The 21875-nt window shown below is 42.0% G+C and overlaps 1 protein-coding gene across 4 annotated transcripts in view; it reads left to right on the plus strand.

Moving 5' to 3' along the window:
* The window catches only part of DCX (doublecortin), a 99548-nt gene that overhangs the window by 71207 nt on the left and 6466 nt on the right, over window positions 1-21875 (plus strand). Inside the window, exons 4-6 of one of the 4 annotated variants that reach the window (XM_033137443.1) lie at window positions 3502-3604; window positions 15055-15192; window positions 21734-21831. In XM_033137443.1, the coding sequence (XP_032993334.1) occupies window positions 3502-3604; window positions 15055-15192; window positions 21734-21831 (339 nt within the window). The remainder of the gene's footprint in view (window positions 1-3501; window positions 3605-15054; window positions 15193-21733; window positions 21832-21875) is intronic. The other 3 variants (XM_033137444.1, XM_033137445.1, XM_033137446.1) reach the window with 3 other exon arrangements.

Genomic DNA, 21875 nt, shown 5'->3' on the forward strand with positions numbered 1-21875 from the left:
TCTAATGCCAGTTGCTGGAAACCAAAGAGGGAGAGTGCTCGGGTTTTGCTTGTGGGTTTCCTAGAAGGCAACAGAATGGCCACTTTGAGAGCAGGATACTGGACTAGGTGGCCCATTGGCCGATCCAGCAGGCTTATACTGTATGGTTTTTTTCCTGAAATTCTGAAATGTTAAAGAATGGAGCTGTGGGGGAGTCCTGATTTATCAGTTCCTCTTGAAAGAGAACATCAAGCCATTTAGAACTCCAAGCTCCAGGGAGATCTTTGAATGGGAAGAAGTTCAGACATTCTCCCCTTAGCAAATTTGATGGAGAGAGGCTGCACTTATGTGGGTAAGGGCATGATGTGTGTTGCCCATATCAGCTATAAACTGAGTCTCATTGTTTTCACCATGTAGGTGAATCGGTGGGGGTGGGTGGGTTGTGGGAAGAACCCCACCACCATTTAACACAGATCAGAATCCAGAAAAGTCTTATTTCCCCCAAAGTTCCTGGCTTGGAAAATGAAAGATGTGTGAAAACCAAAGAATTGTAATGGCAACTATTCTGTAGTTTTATCTGTCTGCCTGTTTGGTTTTAATCTGCAATAATAGTCACCCATCTGAAATGCTGAGACCCATCGAGGTAATGGAAAGCTTTGCGTCTGATTTATTATAGCCTGAAATTAATTTATTCACAGTCCAATTCAGATCAGTCTGTGGCAATGGAGATGAACTACTTCTGGCTCAGTAGGCAGTAAGCTGATGTGCATAGTATACCCACTAGGCATGGCACTCTCTGCAAATACGCAGGCAAACTGTGAATGCTACAACATGCCTTGTGTAGGGCATGCCTGGTACTTAATTTGTGCAATGGAGGAGGGTTTGAAGTCCAAATCCATCTTGAGGGCATGCCCTAATCTTGGAAGGATGGGAATGGATTGTGAGCATCCAGTGTTTTAGGAGAGACATTCTAAACAATCTGTACATAGTGGTTGGCTAACCTATGGCCCTCTACATGTTATTCAGCTCCAAATCTCATCAGCCCCAGCCATCATGGCCAATGGTCAGGTATAGTGGGAGTTGTAGCTCCAGTGCTCAGGTTCTGCTAGGGGGTTTCCTAGAGATATCTGGTTTGCTGCTATAGGAACAGGATGCTGGACTGGATGGGCCATTGGCCTGATTCAGCGGGTTTTTCCTATGCTCTTACGTTCATTTTCATGTAATTATACAGGAAAGTTCTGTGCATGTCTGTGCTGAAGTAAGTCCCATTATTTTTTTTCAAAAATACAGCATGGCCCACCACATGGTCTGAGGGACAGTGCACTGGCCCACAGCTGAAAAAGGCTGCTGACCCCTGCTCTAATCAGCCAAGACAGGCACGGGTCAAGGAGGCAAGTGGTGGGCCTTCCAGCTTGGAGGAATCGGTCCACATTGGCAGGGAGTATCCGATTGAAGTGGTCCAATATTGGACCCGAGGACAGTCAAGGGGCCTCCAGTTCTGTTACTGTCTCCAAATTGACAGAGAGGTCACAGCAGAGCAGCAAGACTTTCTCCGCAAAAAACCTTGCAAATGCCTCACAGCTGAGTCTAATTTATATTTAAATTTGGCTGTCCCACTAGGGATGTTAAAGACCTAATTATTCTAAAAAGTTGTGCCGGGCGAGAGCTAGCAGATGCAATGGAAGCTGAGAAGTAAGACTTCTTGGCGGCTTTCACTGCCATCTCATAGGCTTTCATAAGCATCCTATAAGATGTTATTGAGGCTCCGCCGCGAGCACGCCGCCATACTCACTCTAGCCGTCTGAGGTATCGTTTCATTTTCCAGAGCTCCTCAGTAAACCGGGGGCCCAGTTTCGGCGGGGTCGCAGAGGGCGCTTAGGTGCAGTCTCATTGATGGCCGCCAACAGCCGGTTGTTCCAGCTCTCAACAAGCTCATCTAAGTGAGCCACCAGGGGGAGCAGGGCCTGATGGAATCCATCAGGATCCATCAGCCACTGCGGGCGAGCCCAAATATTGAGCAAGTTGGGTTTTTTTGAAACCCTCTTTGAAGAAACTTTTTGTGCAGAGGCTCTTGTTTCCCATCCTGGTGGTTCTGTTGTTCTGACTCACCTTAAATCTGAGCTCTGCAAAGATTAGGTGACACGAGTTACTCTGAAATTATTGCTGTTTCCAGTAGATTCATGAAGAACTTAGTTATCTTCTTGTTACTGTGTAATCGTAGCTGATTTTTCACATGTAAGGTAGAATTAAGTTGTCATGACTGAAGCTACTGAGGAGCACATGGGAGCTTTTTCTGACACCTTGCTTATTATTTGTGTTGCCTCCATTGTTCTTGGCGCCCTTTGACATGGCAGGATAGTCAAGCACCCCCATTGCTCTTATGTAACCATCATCTAAAGAAGGAAAGAGCACTGGTGGGCACATGGGATCCTGTCTTGCTGTTCCATTAGCAGGCAAACCAAACAAGTTTATCCCCTATCCTTAACTGAGAGGGGTGCAGGACTGGGAAACCTGCCTGGATGCCCATAGATGTCACAAATAAAATTTGGCTTGTGAAATGTAGACTAGAGGCTAAGCCCACTCAAATCAATGTGTTCATATTTATCATTGAAAGCATATTTGCCCTGCTTGTTTAACTGGAGGAAAGGAAGGGACCCAGTGAGGCTTACAAATATCAGTGAAATACACTGCTCTCTGGTTTACAATCTAAAAGTCATATGGTAATTTAAACATAAAGGGGATCAGGAGGGAAGAGGTGCAAAGCCAACTCAGGGACTAGTTCTTAGTTACCGAGCTCTTGCAAGAACCAGATGCAATAGAACACAGTAGGAGAGAAGGGCCCAAAGGTTGCTACTCTCTTTTTGCTGAGGGGGAAATACTGTTGCCACTACCATTTTGCATTATGCAAGGTACAGTCCCTCCAAATGTCCCTATTTTCCAGGGAGGTCCCTGATTTAGAGAAGCTGTCCTAGTTTCTGATTTGATCCTGGAATGTCCTGCTTATCCTTAGGACGTCCATGTTTTCATTGGATAAATTTTGGAGGGTGTGGTAGGATGTCCCTATTTTCACTGGAGAAATGTTAAAAGGTATGGAGTTATCCAACCCCCGAGCCATCTGAAGGCAATCCTGTATAGGGAAGCTTTTTAAAAATGTTTAATGTCTTATTATATTATTATATATGTTGGAAACTGCCCAGAGAGACTGGGGCAACCCAGTAAGATGGGTGGGGGATAAATAGTAAAATTATCATTATGGAATGGGATGTCCCTATTTTCATCAGAGAAATGTTGGAGGGTATGAAGGTGCCTGGTCATTGTCTTCTTCTTCTTTACAAAAAAACCCAATAGTTTATCCTTGTTTTTTTTCCTGAGAATATATTACATTTTGCAGCAGGCTTTTTGGAAATGAAGAAATAGCAATGGAGGGAAGGGGTAAAAGTTGCTTTGTGCTTGCATGAAGCCTGTTCTGTAAGTGTGTGGTATGAACTAAAACTACAATGAATGACTTTGTTCTCTCAATAGGTGACCTGTCTCCACGATTTCTTCGGTGATGATGATGTGTTTATTGCCTGTGGTCCAGAGAAATTCCGCTATGCACAGGATGACTTTTCTCTGGATGAAAATGGTAATATCAATCACACTCTTGTTGTAGTATCTATAAATTTGTGTGTTGTAGGAGGCAGGGTTAAAATCTTTTTGTACCTTTAACAGCATGAAGTTGGATTGCCCCAGAGGGCTTTTTATTTTAGATATGTGGGGGTGAATGCATGCACAGATAAATACTAAGGGTGTGTGCCACTTCTGTGACAAGGTAAACCAAGGTGACTTGGGGAAGACTCATATTTCTGAGTTGGATTGTGCAGTTAACAAGGCATCTTGAGGTGTAGCAGGCACTCCCTAAGCTGCAGAGTGACCCTGGCAGTTGAAAAAAGTGCACAACCAAAACCCACCTGGAACGAAGGATTCAACCAAATTATTATGGCAGTAGAACTCGTTTTGTTTGCACAGAGGGACCTCCCTCTTCTTCTCCATAGCACTCTACACGAATCTGCTTTAGAGGGTTGAGGGAAACCACATAATAGATTTAGTGAGTGTGTGGCTGGAGGAGAAGGGGAGAAGATTCTGTTGCACAAGGATAAATCCTTGCCCTGATGGGATCTTCCCGTTAGTGCTGCTTTGAATACAACCCCAAGCTGACTGGGGAAAGTCCTAGAGCTCAAGAGGGCTAGGGGTGGATGTGGTGGGAGCTTCGTTTTGATGGATAGGTCTAACTTTTAATCACTTTTTTCCCCCTGGAGCATTCGAATAACAGTGACAATTTCATTTTGATTTTTGGTAGCGGGTAAAAACAATGGCTGGCAGTCAAAGAAGTTTTACTCAGAGCAGAGCTACTGAAATTACTTGGCCTAACTTAGTCATGTTCATTAATTTCAGTGGGTCTACTCTGAGTAAAAACCACTGTATGTTTATTTTTCACATGGATCTATGCCTCTCATTCTGCAAATCAATGACAAATTCTTCATTATAACCCAAAAAATCTCAGGGTTGGTGGACAGAAACCCACATCCAGAAACCCTATTGGAGTAATAGGGTCATTTTGGTGTGTGTATGTGTGACATTTTCCCCACCATGGGGAAGGTGTTCATGTCCCGCCCCCCTATTATTCCTATTGTACTAATACCCAAAAGGAAAAGTCTTCCTTTGCAGCTACCATTTAAAAATTGGACAGGCTTCCTCTGCTCAGGAGTGACAATGCCTGCAAATGGCATCCAGTTCCATGAGAAAATGGAAAGTTATAGCTTTTATAAAATAAAAATAATAAAAATATAAAGGTGCCCTATATGAAAACCATTGAACATATTTACCTATACTTTGGCAGAGTCAATCTATTCTTGAGGTTCTGCTATGCCTACAAATTTAATCCACTTCTGAGAAAATAAAAGTTTATAGCCACGTTTAGATTCCCTGTTATAGTGAGGAGGTGGGCAGGGGACAGACACACCTTTGTTTTTAACAGACATAAAATTTTGATCCTGAATAACAAGTCAACTTGGAGGGATGCTGAGTAGCTCTGAAACAGACTAGGCTGCTTCCCAAAGTTAGAGATATAGTGTTAATATGTCAAATATTGTGGTGAATATTGCACTGGAGAAGCAGGAGAACGCAGAAGGACGCGTAGCTGGACACCGCTCCAAGTGCTAAACTGGTTTTGAGGCTTTTCCAGTTAAAACCAAAAGCCCAACATGCACACCTCTAGAAAAGGCAGCTTGAATTTTATATGCACTAGTGGTTGTTTTGCTGTCTGTGAGTTTTCAGTCTCCCCTCCCCACCAACATCAAGTATGTCTGTCCAATGTTAGTTAAAGCTTAGGAATTGTCCACCTGGGTGTGGCTTGTCTCACTTTTAAACTTCTGCTCCTGAGTATCACAGCATATCTCCCTTGTCCACTTTGAAATGCGTGAAGAACTGAGAGAAATGATATCCTCCGGAGAAATTGCACATGTCTTATCCAAACTGCCTCTCCAAATGTTGCTTTAGTCAAAATCCATTGATAGCCTAAGAATCGGCAACCTCACCTCTTCCTTGAGAAATATTGCTAAAGCTCTTTTGTCTCCTCTTTAAAATCCTATTTTGCTTGAAGGTGAAGCCCAACATTGGCTCTGAATTGTACTTTCGGCAAGGTTGTGGTGGTAGCATTTGAGACGGGAAATTCCAGCAGCCCAATTTTCTGTCTTATTTGTGCCATGGCTCACTCTGTGCTGGCCTCAAGCCACTGTTAGGAGGCAGACTTGATGCCTGTATTTCAAGTGAGAGGATAAAATACCGGTAACCTTTCAGAATATACTATTAACTGGGATGTACTCACTTATGTAACTACGCACCAAATTTCAGATTCTCTTATGGGGAAATGTGCTGCTATCATCGTTGATGAAACCCTAGTGTCTTCATAAATGCGCAGACAATGGACTGAAAATGCAGTCCATGAATGTAGATGTCTGGGTTTCCCACTGATTGAGCAGTTTACGCATGTTAGCATCTAATGGGCAATGACAGATTTGCCACAAGGCAGAATAGGTGGTCTCATTAATGGTGCCAACATTATACACTTCACAGGAGTGGCAGAATCTGCCAGGAAATGTCATCTCATTATAGCCATATGGATGCTTTTTGTATAAGATACTTAATCACTCCCATTAATTTTTTAAAATGTTGATTTGTCAAGTGCTTCAAATGCAGGATGGAGCACCCCAAGACCTCCCCCCTCTCTCCTTCTTTTTTGTAAACCAATGCTCTGTTAAACGAAATCTCTTGAACTCAGTAGAAGGCCCTATATAGCTCCTTATCCACCTTCCAAATTGAAAAGTAAATAACACTATGTAGAACAAGCAAATCTGTGCAAGTTTAGCTTAAGTTGCATAATTAATACTGCTTGCAGCATTCAACAAACCTGCCTGGGAGATGAATGGCAGTCACCCCCCCCCCTTTTCCTGACATAGATCTTCAATCACCCCTTCTTCCCTGGCATGGATGGAGGCACTATTTTGTGGTTTACCTCAGGTACCGGCCCTGATTGCATTGAGCCCCTCAGTGGGCAGATCCAGTGTTGCTGGCTTCTCAGCCCTCAATTAATTATCAGCAGTTAATTAAGAACCTCAGCAGGAAATGTGCAAGCCACCAGGACCATAACAGGGTCTAAGGGTCTCAAGTCATAATGTATGCTTATTATGCAAGCTCCAAAATGTGTCCCAAGAAAGCTGACTCACCCCTCCCTCGCTGCCTCCCAATCTAAAGTCTTTGCTAGTTTCCCCATCATTTCCATTTGACTGAGATGGTTTTTTGGTGGGTGGCAGCCCTTGGTTTTCCTCCCATCCCTACACACACACGTCTCAGTTATCGTTTATGGAATCAGAAAGTCTTCATGGAACTTACATGTTGGTTTGGACCCAAGAGTCTTATGTATATTTTAGCAGTTCTCACAGCTCCAGGGAAGTTCTCTCTCTGTCTCTCTGTCTCAAGACAATTTGGAAAAGAAATCCTGACAGGGCAACTTGACAGGAAGCCCAGCCTGAGGTGTCTGAACCCAAAGAAGACTGGGCATTCTGCCAACCAGTGGAACATTTTGCTTGCAGGTGCTCAGAGCTCCACATCTCTTTTCAGGTTCATGGGAGATGCAAAAACTAGAAGTTGTTTAATGTGCATTATGTGTTGCTAGTGAGAGCCCCATTTGAATTCCATTGTATTAGCTTTTATTATTTATTAATTAATTAGATTTATATCTTGCCCTTCCTTACAAAAGAGCCCAGGGCATCAAACAGACAAGCCATGAAACAGTTAAAACATCTAAAAAGCAATTCCAATGCAGATGCAGACTGGGAAAGATCTCTGCTTAAAAGGCTTGCTGAAAGAGAAAGGTCTTCTGTGGGCACCAAAAAGATGACAGAGGTGCTGCCTGTCTGGTATTCAAGGGAAGAGAATTATAAATGGTAGATGCTGTCACACTAAAGGCCTGATTCCTATATTGTACTATATGAACCTCCTGACAAGGTGGTATCTACAAAAGGCCCTCGTCTGCAGACTTCAATGACTGGTTGAGTATATAAGATGTGAGATTATCTTACAGATATCCTGATCCCAGGCTATAGAGGGCTTTATACACCAGAAGCAGCACCTTGATTGTGGCCTGGTAGGTAACTGGCAGCAGTGTACATGAGAATGTGACTGTTAGAAACCACACCAGCTTTGGCACATGCACACCCTCTCACACACCACACCATACCAGCTCTGCAGTCTGACTTGTGTGGGCCAAAAGGGCTTCAGACTCACAAGCATCTTCTCTTCTATCACCACAGCAGATAGACCAAACAGCTGAAAGTCTCTGCAGCCACTGGTTTGGCTGTTCTACGTCATGCTGCCCCCTCCCTTGGACCTCCAAGGCAATGTGGCCTGTATTCAAGACACCTGCAGCAACAAAATGCATCTCTCTCTAGCCCTGGCATTAAAAAAGAAAAGAAAAGTCAGTAATAACATATTCAACAACTAACAATTAGCTTTCCTGACAACTAAAAAACTCTGTCTAATGATAGGGTCAGCCATGGTAGCAAAAGCCAGAGCAGGCTACCTTGCAGCTGCACCCAGAATTACAGCAGTGAAGGAATAACTTCCTTAAACCAAACCCTGCCATCCTCAGGGGCAGACCTATGGCAAAGGTAGCTGCAGCCTTGAGGTGCTTCCGCCGATGTGAGCTTCAGCCCATATGTTATCAATAGAAAAGAGAAGCACCAGGCACCATCTACTCATGTGTAAAAGCATCAAAACTGTGTCCTCTTAGACCTTTGCCAGCCACACACACATTGTTCACAGTGGACAAAAAGCTTAAATGAATAGAGAGAATCATGGATAAGAACAGAGGAAGAATCTGTTTTAAATGACTTTATACCCAGAATTTGGTGGTTCTGACCTGGTCGAGCTTTGCCCAGATGTTACTGCCTCTTGCACATGTTTATTAAAAAGCCCAACTAATTATATGCAAAGTTACACAAGCAAAAACTATGCATATGAAAAGAGTCAAGCCCCACACAGTACTATATTTCTGCAATATAATTTCATAAGAATAAGTACATGAGTATTTTTATACATTGTTGTCTGTATCTGTTTATGTGCTGGTTACTTTGGAAATATATTAATATAATATACATATAATAATGTGAGCATTGTTTGTATTCTTTTAGCAGAAAGAGTAAAAATCAAGGAGCAGGATGAGTATTAGGGGGAGAAAACCCACATCTGTATGGATGGGCTCAACATCAAGATTTCAAGAAAATTTCACCCCTTATCTCAGTCCAAGCTTTCCTTTCCAGTTGCTTGCTTAGTTGTTTGTTTGGGGTCTTCCCCTTCAAATAAATTCCTAAGGCTGCTAACCCCCCACCAGAAATACAGTTAAAATATACAATACTCTGCATGTTTTTAATTAGTGAGGTTGGGCAATTGAATGTACCTAACATTTATTGTTAGTGTATCATATATAATTAATATTCATGCCATTCCATCACATTTTGGTATATAATGCAAATCAGGCATTTGATCTTCCCATTCTTCAAAACAAGTCTTTGGGGTGAGGAGAAGATGCTCTGTGTTACAAATTTATATTGGGCACAGAGAAATGATACTTCATTTTGGATGGATAGGCAGATGAATAGATAGATAAATGCTGTTTTGAGAGGTTAAGTAGTGATGGTTAACTGGTGTTGGTCCCCAGCATTCTGAAGTACATATTGGAGTTCTGTGAGAATTGGGTTGCCCCAGGGTTGCCCTGGTGTTTGATAGGGCCCATCTGCACTATACATTTAAGGCAGTATCATTCCACATTAAGCAGTAACTGCTTCCTTCCAAAGTATCTGGGAATTGGGGCAGTGTGAGTAGGATAAGGGTCTCCTAATGACTTTCAGCATACTGAACAAACTACAGTTCCCTGGATTCTTTGGGAAAACAATGACTGTTTAAAGTGATAGGATTGTGCTTTCGATGTGTAGTGCAGATGGGGCTATAATATGCATCCAAGCGCCTATATAGGCATTAGAGTCTCTGAATTGGACCATGCCCTTGCCATCCTCCTTTCTCAGGCTTTATTTCACAGCTCAGCAGCTAGAGTTGATATGTCTGTGGTGCCTGATGTCCTGCAGACGCATGTCTCTTACTGTGATGGCTTTTGTCATGATGACATGAGTAATTCTGCTTGCCTGACTGGAGGATAGCAGACAACGTGAGGGACATCGGCTGCTGCCTGATGTGATGTCCTGATGCTTGACAAGGCAAAGTATTCTCTATCTCATGTTTCTCTCCTGCATTCACCTCCCTGCTTCTGTGCCTCTGAGCTCCTGTGAAAAAAAGGTTATTCCATTTCTTTTAAATCTATTAATCTTGGCAGTGTCTTATGGCCCCCCAGCAAGCCTGACTCTTGGAGATTGTTATAATCTTGCTTTCTGCCTCTCCAGCCCCCATGCCTAGCTCTGATGGTTCGGTTCTGAATATATTGGCATTTTCCATGGTGACATTACATTATAGTACCATCTCAGAAGATGCCATATTGTTGTCGTCCCCCCCCCCCCACTAATTGTAAGGAAACTTGGGGGGATTTATTGCCAACCTCTGTTCTGACTCTCTCTCTCTCTCTCTCTCTCTCTCTCTCTCTCTCTCTCTCTGTGTGTGTGTGTGTGTGTGTGTGTGTGTGTGTGTGTTCTCTATTTTTCAGTTTAAAAAAATACATGTAACAAACAATTTCCATATACCCTCACCACCCAAGGAACATCCCATGCATATACACAGTAAATGAAGACTGTATCAAGCAGCTTATAATTAATTAGAGTAGTTAAGGGTCTTCTACTCTTCATCTTAACACACTGTCCCAGAGTAAAAAATTGGTAGCTGGTGGACGGGCGGGACAACATTCTCCTTTCCAGTGTAATGAATAAGCATGTACCATATAGTTGTCTTTGGTCTTTGTGTTCCACCGGAGCTAAGTTAGTTGCTGTTTTCCAGTACTGTTAGAACTGCCATATGTCTGGGTTTTCCCGGAGACATCTGGGAATCGGACTGACAAAATGGCGTCTGGGCGGATTTTTGCCGAATTGGCAAAACGTCCAGGAAAATGCTAATGTATGGCAAGTAGGACGATAAAAAAAAAAAGATTTTAAAATTTATGAAAGCACCCAAACAGCCTCAGCCAACATAATGTTTCTCAAAACAATAGCAGCATATGATTCAAACGACTGCAGTGGCTTTCTTTTCTGGAGGAAGCATCAGCATCAGCAGCATCCTTTACTCCAGCACGCAGATGCAGCCTTGGCCAGATGAGTACTGGATGCTCTCCCTCGTCATCTCTCCAGGAGAGATCTTTAGCATCTCTCTGCTAAGGAGAGGTTTCCAATCGGACCTCGCAGCCAGCAGTGAAGGCTGGGAGGACCCTGCAGGAGGGCCAGGGCCACCTTTCCAGCAGCCACTGCCTCCTCTCGCAGCTCTAGGGTGCAAATCACTGGCGCCCCACCACCAACATAGAACTCATTGCATATTGCTATAGAGAGGTGTGTGTTTTAGCGGGGAGCAGTAACCTCCTCCACTAACTATCTTACCGGCCAAGCTTCTTCCTCCTCCTCTGCTGACAGGCTGTGGGTGGGTGTGAGTGTGCCAGGAGCTCATGTGCAGGAGAAGCACTATAGGCTCGCACTGGACGTGCACAAATGTTTGTGCCTCCCTGTCTGGATTTTTACTTTTGGGTGTAATAATGTTTCCAGATGCAGACATGAAAATGATTAGTAAGTCCTTAAACAATAAATCAATTAACAGATTTAATAAAGCTAGCCTCAGAATAGGTTGTACCACTTGTCTTGTAACAGAAGGAATTTCTTCAAAGACTAATTTCCAAAATAATTGTACAGGTTTGCATTTCCACTGCATATGGATGTATTAGCCTATCTGCTGACATCCTCTCCAACATAAAGCATAATAATAATAATAATAATAATAATAATAATAATAATAATAATTGTATGCCACCCATCTGACTGGGTTGCCCCAGCCACTCTGGGTGGCTCCCAACAGAGTATTAAAAACACGGTAAAACATCAAACATTAAGAACTTCCCTAAACAGGGCTACCTTCAGATGTCTTCTAAAAGTCAAATACAGTGGTGCCTCGGGTTACGAACCTAATTTGTTCCGGAGGTCTGTTCTGAACCTGAAACTGTTCTTAAGCTGAGGCGCACTTTTGCTAATGAGGTCTCCTGCTGCCGCCGGCACGCGATTTCCATTCTCATCCTGAGGCAAAGTTCGCAACGTGAGGTACTACTTGCGAGTTAGCGGAGTTTGTAACCTGAAGTGTTTGTAACCCAAAGCATTTGTAACCCAAGGTACCATTGTAGTTATTTATTTCCTTGACATCTCATGGGAGGGCGTTCCACAGGGCGGGTGCCTCTACCGAGAAGGCCCTCTGCCTGGTTCCCCACAACCTCACTTCTCGCAGTGAGTGAACTTCCAGAGGGCTCTCGGAGCTGGACCTCAGTGTCCAGGCTGAACAATGTTGATGGAGACAGGTGTGTAGTGTGATCTGTGAATTGTTTTTAAAGTATTTTCTCTCATTTTAACTAAAACTGACTTTAAAGGCCCCCCCCCAGTTTTTGCCACACCGTGTTATCAATTTCACAATATAGATCTGATTCACAAATAGATTTTTATGAAATTAGATCCCCTGTCATTACATCACAGGTAGTCTTTTAGATATTTGGTAACAACTTTTTTGATTCTATGTGTAATTTAAAATCAGTTGTTCAATAGTTTTTAAGGGTCCGGTGGCTTGAGATAATACAGCTGGGTTAGCAAGGAAATGTATAATTTGATGTATGGACAGCGAATTGATTTCAAGGCATTTTCTGTACTCCAGTAAGAGGTTTCATTCACTTATAGAGGTCTCTTTTTGTGTGTTGTCCCTTTTGTTTCCTGCCTTTGAAATGTGTTTCTCTAGAACTGTTACAAAATGAATAATTGGACACATTAGGCCTACTGGGGCCAATTTTTTGGATCTTGAGGTTCAAACTTGTAACTCTGCTAAAGAAAAGGGACTCAATATATTGTTGAGGATAATAGACTGGTATGTTAAATAGGGTAAGGTCTCAGGTCTATTTTTATTAAAAACAGATTATTTTTTCATTATTACATGTGCAGGATCATGAACATAATAAATTTGGGGTCCCAAGTCCTCCCATATGTGCCATCTTGGTTTTTTTGCTTTGCTGTATAAAGTTAATTGAGTTAAATTCTGTTCGTTTGTTTTTTAATAGTAATTATGGATTTGATCAGGGCATCAAAATTCTTTTTCTTGCAGAAATATTCTGTAGGGATCTTCTTTTTTATATTAAGTGCATTGGAAAGGAGTTAGCAGAAAGCACACCCTCCTCAAGAGAAAGAAAGAAAAAATCCCAACTACCTTAAACAGCAGCAACAAACACCATTATTTTATTTTGGCATTATTATTCATCATTCAATTTTGGCGAGAGTCCGAGGATGACACCTGGGGTGGGCCACACTCACCGCACACCCCTTCCTCTGCCAGTTCCCACAGGCTTACATTCTAATAAAGAAGCAAACAAATAAAAATACATCACACAAGGGAAAAGGGGCAAGGAGGGAAGAGAATAAAAGCCAAAAAAAACCCCTCATGCCCCCGTGTTTAGAGAGCTGAGGTAGCCTGACAAAATGGCTGCCCTCAGAAGACACTGGAGGGAGAGAAGGCCTAATGGAGCTGGCCTGTCACAGCTCTGCTTCTCAGCTCTCCCTGTGGCTGCCCTTGATTGGCAGTCTCCTTTACCCATAAAATAAATAAATGGAGATCCCACCCTCACACTGACACACCCACCCCATGAGCCTTAAATTAGTTATGCAATTTCTATTCTCCCAATCAATCAATCAATGCTATTATGAACATCTACCGATGTTTCTTAAGGGAAGAAATTACGGCCTTGTGCTTTAGAGCAAGATCTACAGCCCCACTTGCAGTTTTAATTATTTCCTTCATTGCTATAGTGAGGCCTCTACTCTCAAAGCAGTAGCTACATTCTGCCACTCCTCGCTAAATTCCTTTTAAAAATTGCTGTAAAAGCTCAACAGTTGGAGCTAATTCCTTCTCAGAGGTGTGGTTTGATTTTCATGCTATTGCAGGACACTCTCTATTCACTGCTGACCTGAAATTTTTAGATTAGCTGATCACAATGAGAAATAGGAGTTTTTCTATTTCTCGCCTCCAAGGCTCTGAAGCATTGCTTTTTTATGCTAAATCAGCAATAGCACACTGAGGGCTGATTAAGGTTGAAAAGTATTTTAATTTGGTGGTGTGAGTGGGATTAGATGATCTAAACCACCATTTTATGTGATGATAAGATTACTTTGTTCCAGCTCAGACCTTGTGATCCGAATTGTGGGTTCGCTGCGGAATCTGTAGGTTAAATATCTGCATAGTTATATGCAATATGATGTTTGGGATTAGATAGTGCCAGGAATGATCTCATAGTAATTAGACCAGGTTTTCCAGGAGAAAGTGTTGGGGCAAAGGGAAAACTGCTTGGGCCCTAGCAAGTATGAGACAAGTGGGAAACCACTTGAGCCCGTGCTTTCTAAGGCTTTCTAAGACAAGTGGAAGTTTGGTCAAGCCATTAGACAAGGCTTGCTAAGAAGTTGGGGAGGCATGGTTCCACCATCACCAGGATGGAGATACTTCCTTTCCTGCAAGGAAGTCTGGATGTGTCAGAGGGGTGGAAGTTCCTGTTAAGCCTGTAGCTGCTGTCCATAAACCAAGTAAGCACTAGTTAAGAACACTGACGGAGGAAGAGGGGGCGGTGGGAGCGCACCGCCCCAGGCAGCGCGATCCCGGTGGAGTTCCATCGCGGCTGCTCCCCCACCCACGCTGGGCGCCCCGCCCCCAGAGGCAACGTGCCCCGCCCCTTTGGGCAACACACCCCGCCCTGAGACGCATGCCAGCCCCGCCCCCACCTGCTCTCCGCCCCCGGTGCCGGAGCATGAAGCTCCACCACTGGTCAAGAAGAATCAACTCCAGAACTCTCCAGGAGTCCAGGGAGATGGAAGAGAGCAGAAACAATATAGAATATAGAAATACTTTATTGTCACTGGGGAAAGAAGAGAAGAATCAGGTTGATTTAATTGACAGTGGCTCTCTAAGGTTTCAGGCAGAAATCTTTCCTGCCTGAGGATTCCAGGGACTGTTCAAATGCTGATAATGTGCACTACTGCTGAGCTATATAGGCCTCCCTCGATGTTTAATTGTAATGCCATTCTTTAAAAAACAGCATACTACCAGGTCAGGCTTCCTCAAACTCAGCCCTCCAGATGTTTTTGGCATACAACTCCCATGATCCCTAGCTAGCAGGACTAGTGGTCAGGGATGATGGGAATTGTAGTCTCAAAACATCTGGAGAGCCGAGTTTGAGGAAGCCTGCTCTGGGTTCTGCAGATATGTAAGACACTTAAAGGATCAATGCAATCACTTACTTTGTTTTTGTGTGTTGTTTATCAGAGTGCCGGGTAATGAAAAGCAACCCTCCAACTACTCCAGGCAGCAAGTCCTCCCCAACACCTCAGAAGAGCTCTGCAAAGAGTCCAGCTCCTGTGCGCCGGAGCAAATCCCCAGCTGATTCAGGTAACCATCAGGATGGTGAGTGACACTTCTTTTCCCAGCAGATAAATGTTGGCTCCACCTAGATCTGGGTGATAAGTTAGCATCAGGGTCATTGAATCGATACATTTCTTACTCATGTGTCACACAGGGCTGGCAACAGGCGCTTTGTGTCATTAGACATCTGCCAAGGTCCATAACCTGGCAGAGATTCTCTAGAGAACTGGCCCTGCCCACCTGTTGTTGCTCCTCCTCCTCACCACAGTCACCTGGCTGTCTTTTGACCAATCCTGACTCTTCATTGCCAACTCAGAGTAGGGGTGCATGTTTCTCATTTTTCCAAGGTTACCCAGGAACACTTGTTGAAAGCTCATTGAAAATCTGAGCACACTTTATCAACTGAATCACCTTTTTCTGTATGCTTGTTGACATTCTTCAAAAAACTCTAATAGGTTCATGAGACAGGACTTGGCCTTGCAGAAGCCATGCTGGCTCTGCTTCAGTGAGGCTTGCTCGTGTGTGTGTGTGTGTGTGTGTGTGTGTGTGTATCTCACCAGTTTTCCTGGGACAGACATTTAGCTAATCAGCCTGTTATTCCCAGGATCCTGATTCCTGGGAGGCTGGTCTAAGGGACAAGTTACATAATTTTGTATGAAGACCAGCAATTGCACATATGATGATGATGGTGGTGGTGGTGGTGATTATTATTATTATTGTTATTTTAGAACTCTTGGGTGGATGCCATTGGGACCCAGTGATTTACCAGTTTTTACTTTGCCTATTAGGCCTAGAACTTCATATCTCATCACTGGTCTCTGTCTTAGTTCCTCAGCCTCGCCTCCTGTAAAGGTTCTTCAGGCAAGAATATACACAATTTTTGCTCAGGACACCTAACAGAAATAAAATAAAATATAATAAAAATCCAGCAAAACAGTAACATGCAAAAATAAAAAGATGCAGAAATTTGAGAGTAAAGCCTATTACTAAAAATATATAAATTCAAACTCAGATCTATGAATGGCACATTTCTTGACTAACAATGCTAACAAAATCAAGTCTTCATTAGCCAGAACATCCATTATGACTTGCCCAACATGTTTCACCCTATGGATGTCTTCAGTGGGTCATATACACTAAAAATCTGTATCTTTTTAAAATAAAGAGTTCCACAAATTCATCAGGGCAGTTGATTAGCCCTAAGGTCATAGATCACTTCAGTGCCCTACAATTTAACCTACACATAAACACAGAATCTAAGACTATAAGAAGACCCTGGCTGCTGAATCAGGCCAAAGACCCAACTAGTCCAGCATTCTTTTCTCACAGCGGCCAACCAGTCACCTCTGTAGGAAGTCCACAGGCAGGATCTGAGTACAATTCTCAGCAACTGGTTTTAGAGGCATGCTGCTGCTTCTGACCATGGAGGGAGAACATAGCCATTGTTGCTTGAAGGCATTGACAGCCTTAGCCGCCATGAATCTGCCTAATCCTTTTTTAAGCCATCCACTACCTCTTGTGGGAGAGACAACTTTTTCTGTCTTGAATCTGCCCCCAAAGGCATCGACATCCTGCTAGTTCATATGAAACAGCAATGTTTGGTTTGGGGGGGGGGGGGTTTACATGAATGACAAATAGGCTAAGTAAGTTTTGATTTGTAACAAATTGGAAGAGACACATGAAAAGAGAAAAAATGGTGCTGAATAAGGACACCATGAATAAAACATTATCTGGCCTGATTTTTATGTGATGCTTATCTATTTTATTTGGTTGAAACAGCATATTCCTTAAACTTTTTATCTGTGACATGCCTTGACAACTTATTCCTCACCCTTACATGTTGCAGTCATTTGTTCTTTTGTTTGACCCAGACGTCTTTTCCAAAATCTAATGAAAAAAGAATATTAGGCTGGAAATAAGCTCAGCTTGATATGTGCAAAACATCTGAATATTTGCTTATCTTTCCTGTTTTTTGCTTGTATAAGAAACAGAGTGTCTAGATGAATTTATTCATTCACTGTTTCTGCCACCCCCATGATAATCTATGCCAGCACTAGTGATACTTGCTATATTCATGCCAGTGACTGAAATTTTAAGACTGGTGATGACATCAGACATACTATTTATAAAGAAGTCACAGCTGTTTCTTCACCTGCAGTAGAAAAAACCCCTCAGCTTCTATCCAGTTTTGCAGCTTGTATTATAGTTTTGCATTGTGCATGGATGCTGTCAATTATTATTATTATTACTACTACTACCACCATCATCAACCTTTCAGCATTTGCATGCCACCTTTTCAGGGCTAGCCCTCCGATGGCCGTTCACAGCCTACTAAAACAAAAATGCATCACAAAACATCAACAACAAAAACGCTAGGGTAGTCAGTAAAGCATTGCTAAATTTATATTGTACAACACGTAGATATTAAAAGATATTAAGTGATTTATAAATCTTTTTAAATAAAACAAAGGGGAAGAAGGATTTGCATTGAATTTGCACAGGTTAATTTATACAAAGATGCAAACGTAAAATGTAAATATATAATATGTACAGATGTAAAGATGCAATCCATTTCACCACAGTGGGGACAGAGTGTGACCTGGTGGCTTGTGCGCCTGATTAGTCTGCTGTCCAGTTGCTTACTGTGGATGGGCAACTTCAAGGCCCCTCCCATCTTCTTTCCCTTCTTTCTTTTTAAAGCAGCTTGGACCTGGCAGCCCTTCCAATAGAGGACTGCCCTCTTTAAAGTAAGCCACTTGACCACAGTATATAAATCCACAACCTGTACTGTAACAATAAATCATCAAAGACCCCAATAGACTGAAACAAGTGTTACCTGGAACATCATGTTATAGCATGGATTGCTGCACAGCTACTACATATCCCTTTCCTGGATACTCCATTCCATTCATCTGGCCCCTCCCCTCTTATGCTTTTAGTGGGCTCCAACCCCTTTAAAAAAGTACACAAGGACCTAATGTAAGAAGCAATTACTTGACCCAAAGCATTCTCAAGTGATCAGCTGCACTGTGCATTATGAGAAACAGGGAAATGTTCTGTTTTTAATAGAGAAGCTTGGAGTCTTTAAAATGAGATTTCATAAGATTGCCTTCAAGCAGTGTTATTTATTCCTACTTCCAAGTTTTATTTGAACCATAATGACCTATTCATTCTGCTATTATTTCATGCAACAGTCTGAAGCCATACTCAGATATGATCAAAGCTTGCTTCTTAGCCAGCCCTGCAAAAAACCAATGTAGCATCTTTCAGTTAGATGTATTTTGTCATCCCAATATATATCAGTACTAAAAGATAGTTTACAGAAAAGTTTAAATGTATGATTTATTGGTGGCAGAGTGTTGCACCCTACTAGGATGTAATCAGATCAGACTCTTTAAAATGAATGGTCCTATGTTGGTCATGTCTATTAATTTCAGCGGGTCTATCAAAAACATTTTTTTAATGCCCGTGCAGATTTTCTTTACAGCAAATAACAAACCAATCAAGAATTGTAACTATACTGTGACAAAAGGAGCTTTCTTCCAAGGCTCAACCTAGATCAGGTGTTTTCAAAGGTGTTACGAGAGACACCCTTCAAATAAAAAAAGAGAAAGGGCAAAGATTCCCCAAGTGTAACCAAAATGACACCATTAGGAAAATTAATCATTTTCTATAATGAAGTTCAATACAAAGGAAGGCCTCAAACGCCCTACTTTTAATAAAGCTAATGCATCTAATTAGACGTAGGGGAGGTCAAAGGAAGCTAGAGCTACTTTCAAAAACAGTGGAATCATTTTGCAACCAAATAGGTAACCAAAATATAAACTGAATTCTTTCAATAAATCCTTTCAATAAAATATGCAAATTGTCCCAAATACTGCAAATAATACAATTTCTTATTTGATCCATATTCGAACACTTCTGTAAAATATTGCTACATACATACACTTTCATCTCCAAGCGGTGAGAGATTTTATTGGTCTGCATACCATAGGTTTGGTTTTCTAATTTTCTGGGAAAGCCCGTGTCATTGTATAAAATCCTCTCATCGGCTTCCAGAAAGGACAGTCAGGGAGATTTTGGAGTTCAGGGAATGAGGGCAAATATAAAGAAAACACACACACACACACACACACACACACCCCTAACACTTCATAGCATGTCCAAGGCAGGAATAAATAATTCCTCTTTCGGGCTGGGCAGATAATTTTACAAAAATTGGGGTGTTTTTGTTGTTGTTGTTTTTTTGAGCTCAGCACTAGTTTGTACTAACTGGTATTTGCCAGTTGACTTTCCAACCCTAGCTTCCTAGCTATATCAAACCTTTGTTGTGTGATGTGGAGAGGATTCCATGTTGCTTTAAGGCCAATTAACATTCCCATGCCCTTTGCAAGTACCAGGGGGAAGATCCATAGGACATTGATTTTAAATTAAAACATGACCTTCTCATGCTAGTGTCTAGCAGGCTGAGCCTGAATGGGGAAGGCACAATCTTCTAGCCAATGAGAATCTGGATGGGTGCTTCTCATTCATTGCTTCCCTAAAAGCCTGCAGAGAAAGGGATGCATTTTCACAAGACTGCAAGATCTAGCAAAACATCCACAGAATGCCAGCCTGGCTTGATCTTTTGAATGTTTACCAAGAACCCTTATTACAAGTGGATCTATTGCGGTCTGGATAGTCGGCAAAGGAGACTTCTATATTATTACTTAATGCTCTGGTTTGTATATAATGTAGCAAATATTGCATTGTTTTCCTGCCCTCATCCCATATTTGCCCCCCCCCCCAATCTTATGTTCTCTACAACAACTCTGAGGCAGGTTAACGTGAGCGTTTTTGACCCAAGATCAACAGGTGAGCTTCATGGCATTTCGCACAATTCTTATTGCAAATATAACAGACAGAAAGGAAAGAGACAATGAAAGATCCAATCATATTAACAATAAGAATAATCCATCAATCCTAATTTAAGCATATGTATTAATATAGGTAGTCCATACATATACATTGTTGTTATAGCACATGTGATAGAAAGAAGGGGGTTTCTTCGTAGAACTTAAGCCTACTTCTCTCAGAGCTGGTAAACCTGTATTTATAGTTTAGGAAGCCAAGTTGAGAACATGTTGGGGAATTTTCCTTAAACCAGTACATTCAGAGCACATAGCACCTCACCCCAAAGAATAATAGGAACTATAGTTTGTTAAGGATGATGGGAGCTTTAGCTCTTATGAGTTCCCCGGATTCTTTGGGTGAAGCCATGTGCTTTGAATGTATGATTGAATGGATGTGACTCAAGTCAGACCTTTGGTTCGCCCAGCTCAATATTGTATCTACACTGACTGGCAAGAGCAGTTTAGGATTTCAGGTAACAGTTTTTCCCAACTCAACATGGGTATATCAATGATTGAAACTGGGGCCTTCTGTTTGTAAAGCATGTGCTCTGCCACTGAGCCACAACTTTATCTATAGATAGTACCTCACATGATTGAATACTTCTCTGTACAAATGCATATATAAATAAATCCCTGCAGATAGAAAACTAGCTAGGGCAGAACCCTTTGCCTGACACCCAGCTTTCAGTATGGAGGGATTTTTAAAAATATTTTTTTTTTTTGGTACAGTCGTACCTTGGTTGTCGAACGCCCTGGAACTTGGACGTTTTGGTTCCCGAACGCAGCAAACCCGGAAGTGATTGTTCTGGTTTGCGAATCTTCTTTTGAAACCCAAACATCTGATGGGGCTTCTGCAGCTTCTGATTAGCTGCAGGAGCTTCCTGTAGCCAATCAGAAGCCACAATTTGGTTTTCAAATGTTTTGGAAGTCAAACAGACTTCCAGAACAGATTCCGTTAGACTTCCAAGGTATGACTGTATAGAGGACTATTGATTTATATGTGCTGCTGAGTTGCCACCTAAGGAGGTACCACTAGGATACAGGATAAGATATGTTGGCAAGAATTGGGGACAAAGAGAAAGAATTGCTGTTCAACTCCAGGTGGGACAAAATACATTGATGTGTTCACAAAGCTATAGATAAGTAAAAGGGGGAGGGAAAACTGCTAAGGTTATCTGGTAATGACATATAAAGATTTTCTGTGGAAGATCTGCTGGCCTGGATTTTTTCCCCTTTTGTGGACTAATACCATTTTGTGACTTTGCAAAAGTGCATTGTGCTGATGAAAGTTAAAGAAGTGTTAAAGTGCAAATTTAAAGTGCACAATTTTCAGTTCCAATTTTATCTTTCTTTGGAAGGAAAGGAAGGATTTAAATTCAATAAATAAAAATAATTCAATCAAAACTATTTCAAACTCAGCATCTCCTATCCTTCTTGCAGCACATAAGTCATGTTTTCAAAAACATGACCTGTTACTTGCAAAGCAAAAGATGTGTAGACAGACAGACAGACACCTCAACTGTGAGGTTGGAAAAGAAACTTCATCTGAACCAGTAAATCATGATTTAAAGTTCTGTTTTGGAATTATGCTTCATAAACTGGAATGTTTTAATGGGAAACTGAATAGGCATTAATATATATATATTTATATTGTCTTTGTTCATTGCTGATTTCTCCTTTGCTTTGTACAGCCAATGGAACATCAAGCAGCCAACTGTCCACACCCAAATCGAAGCAGTCTCCAATCTCCACACCCACCAGTCCAGGAAGCCTCCGTAAGCACAAGGTATTACGTTTCTTATACCTTACTAAACCTCCTACATGATTATTACC

This window comes from Lacerta agilis, chromosome Z, assembly GCF_009819535.1.
Source record: "Lacerta agilis isolate rLacAgi1 chromosome Z, rLacAgi1.pri, whole genome shotgun sequence".
NCBI classification, from domain to species: domain Eukaryota; kingdom Metazoa; phylum Chordata; class Lepidosauria; order Squamata; family Lacertidae; genus Lacerta; species Lacerta agilis.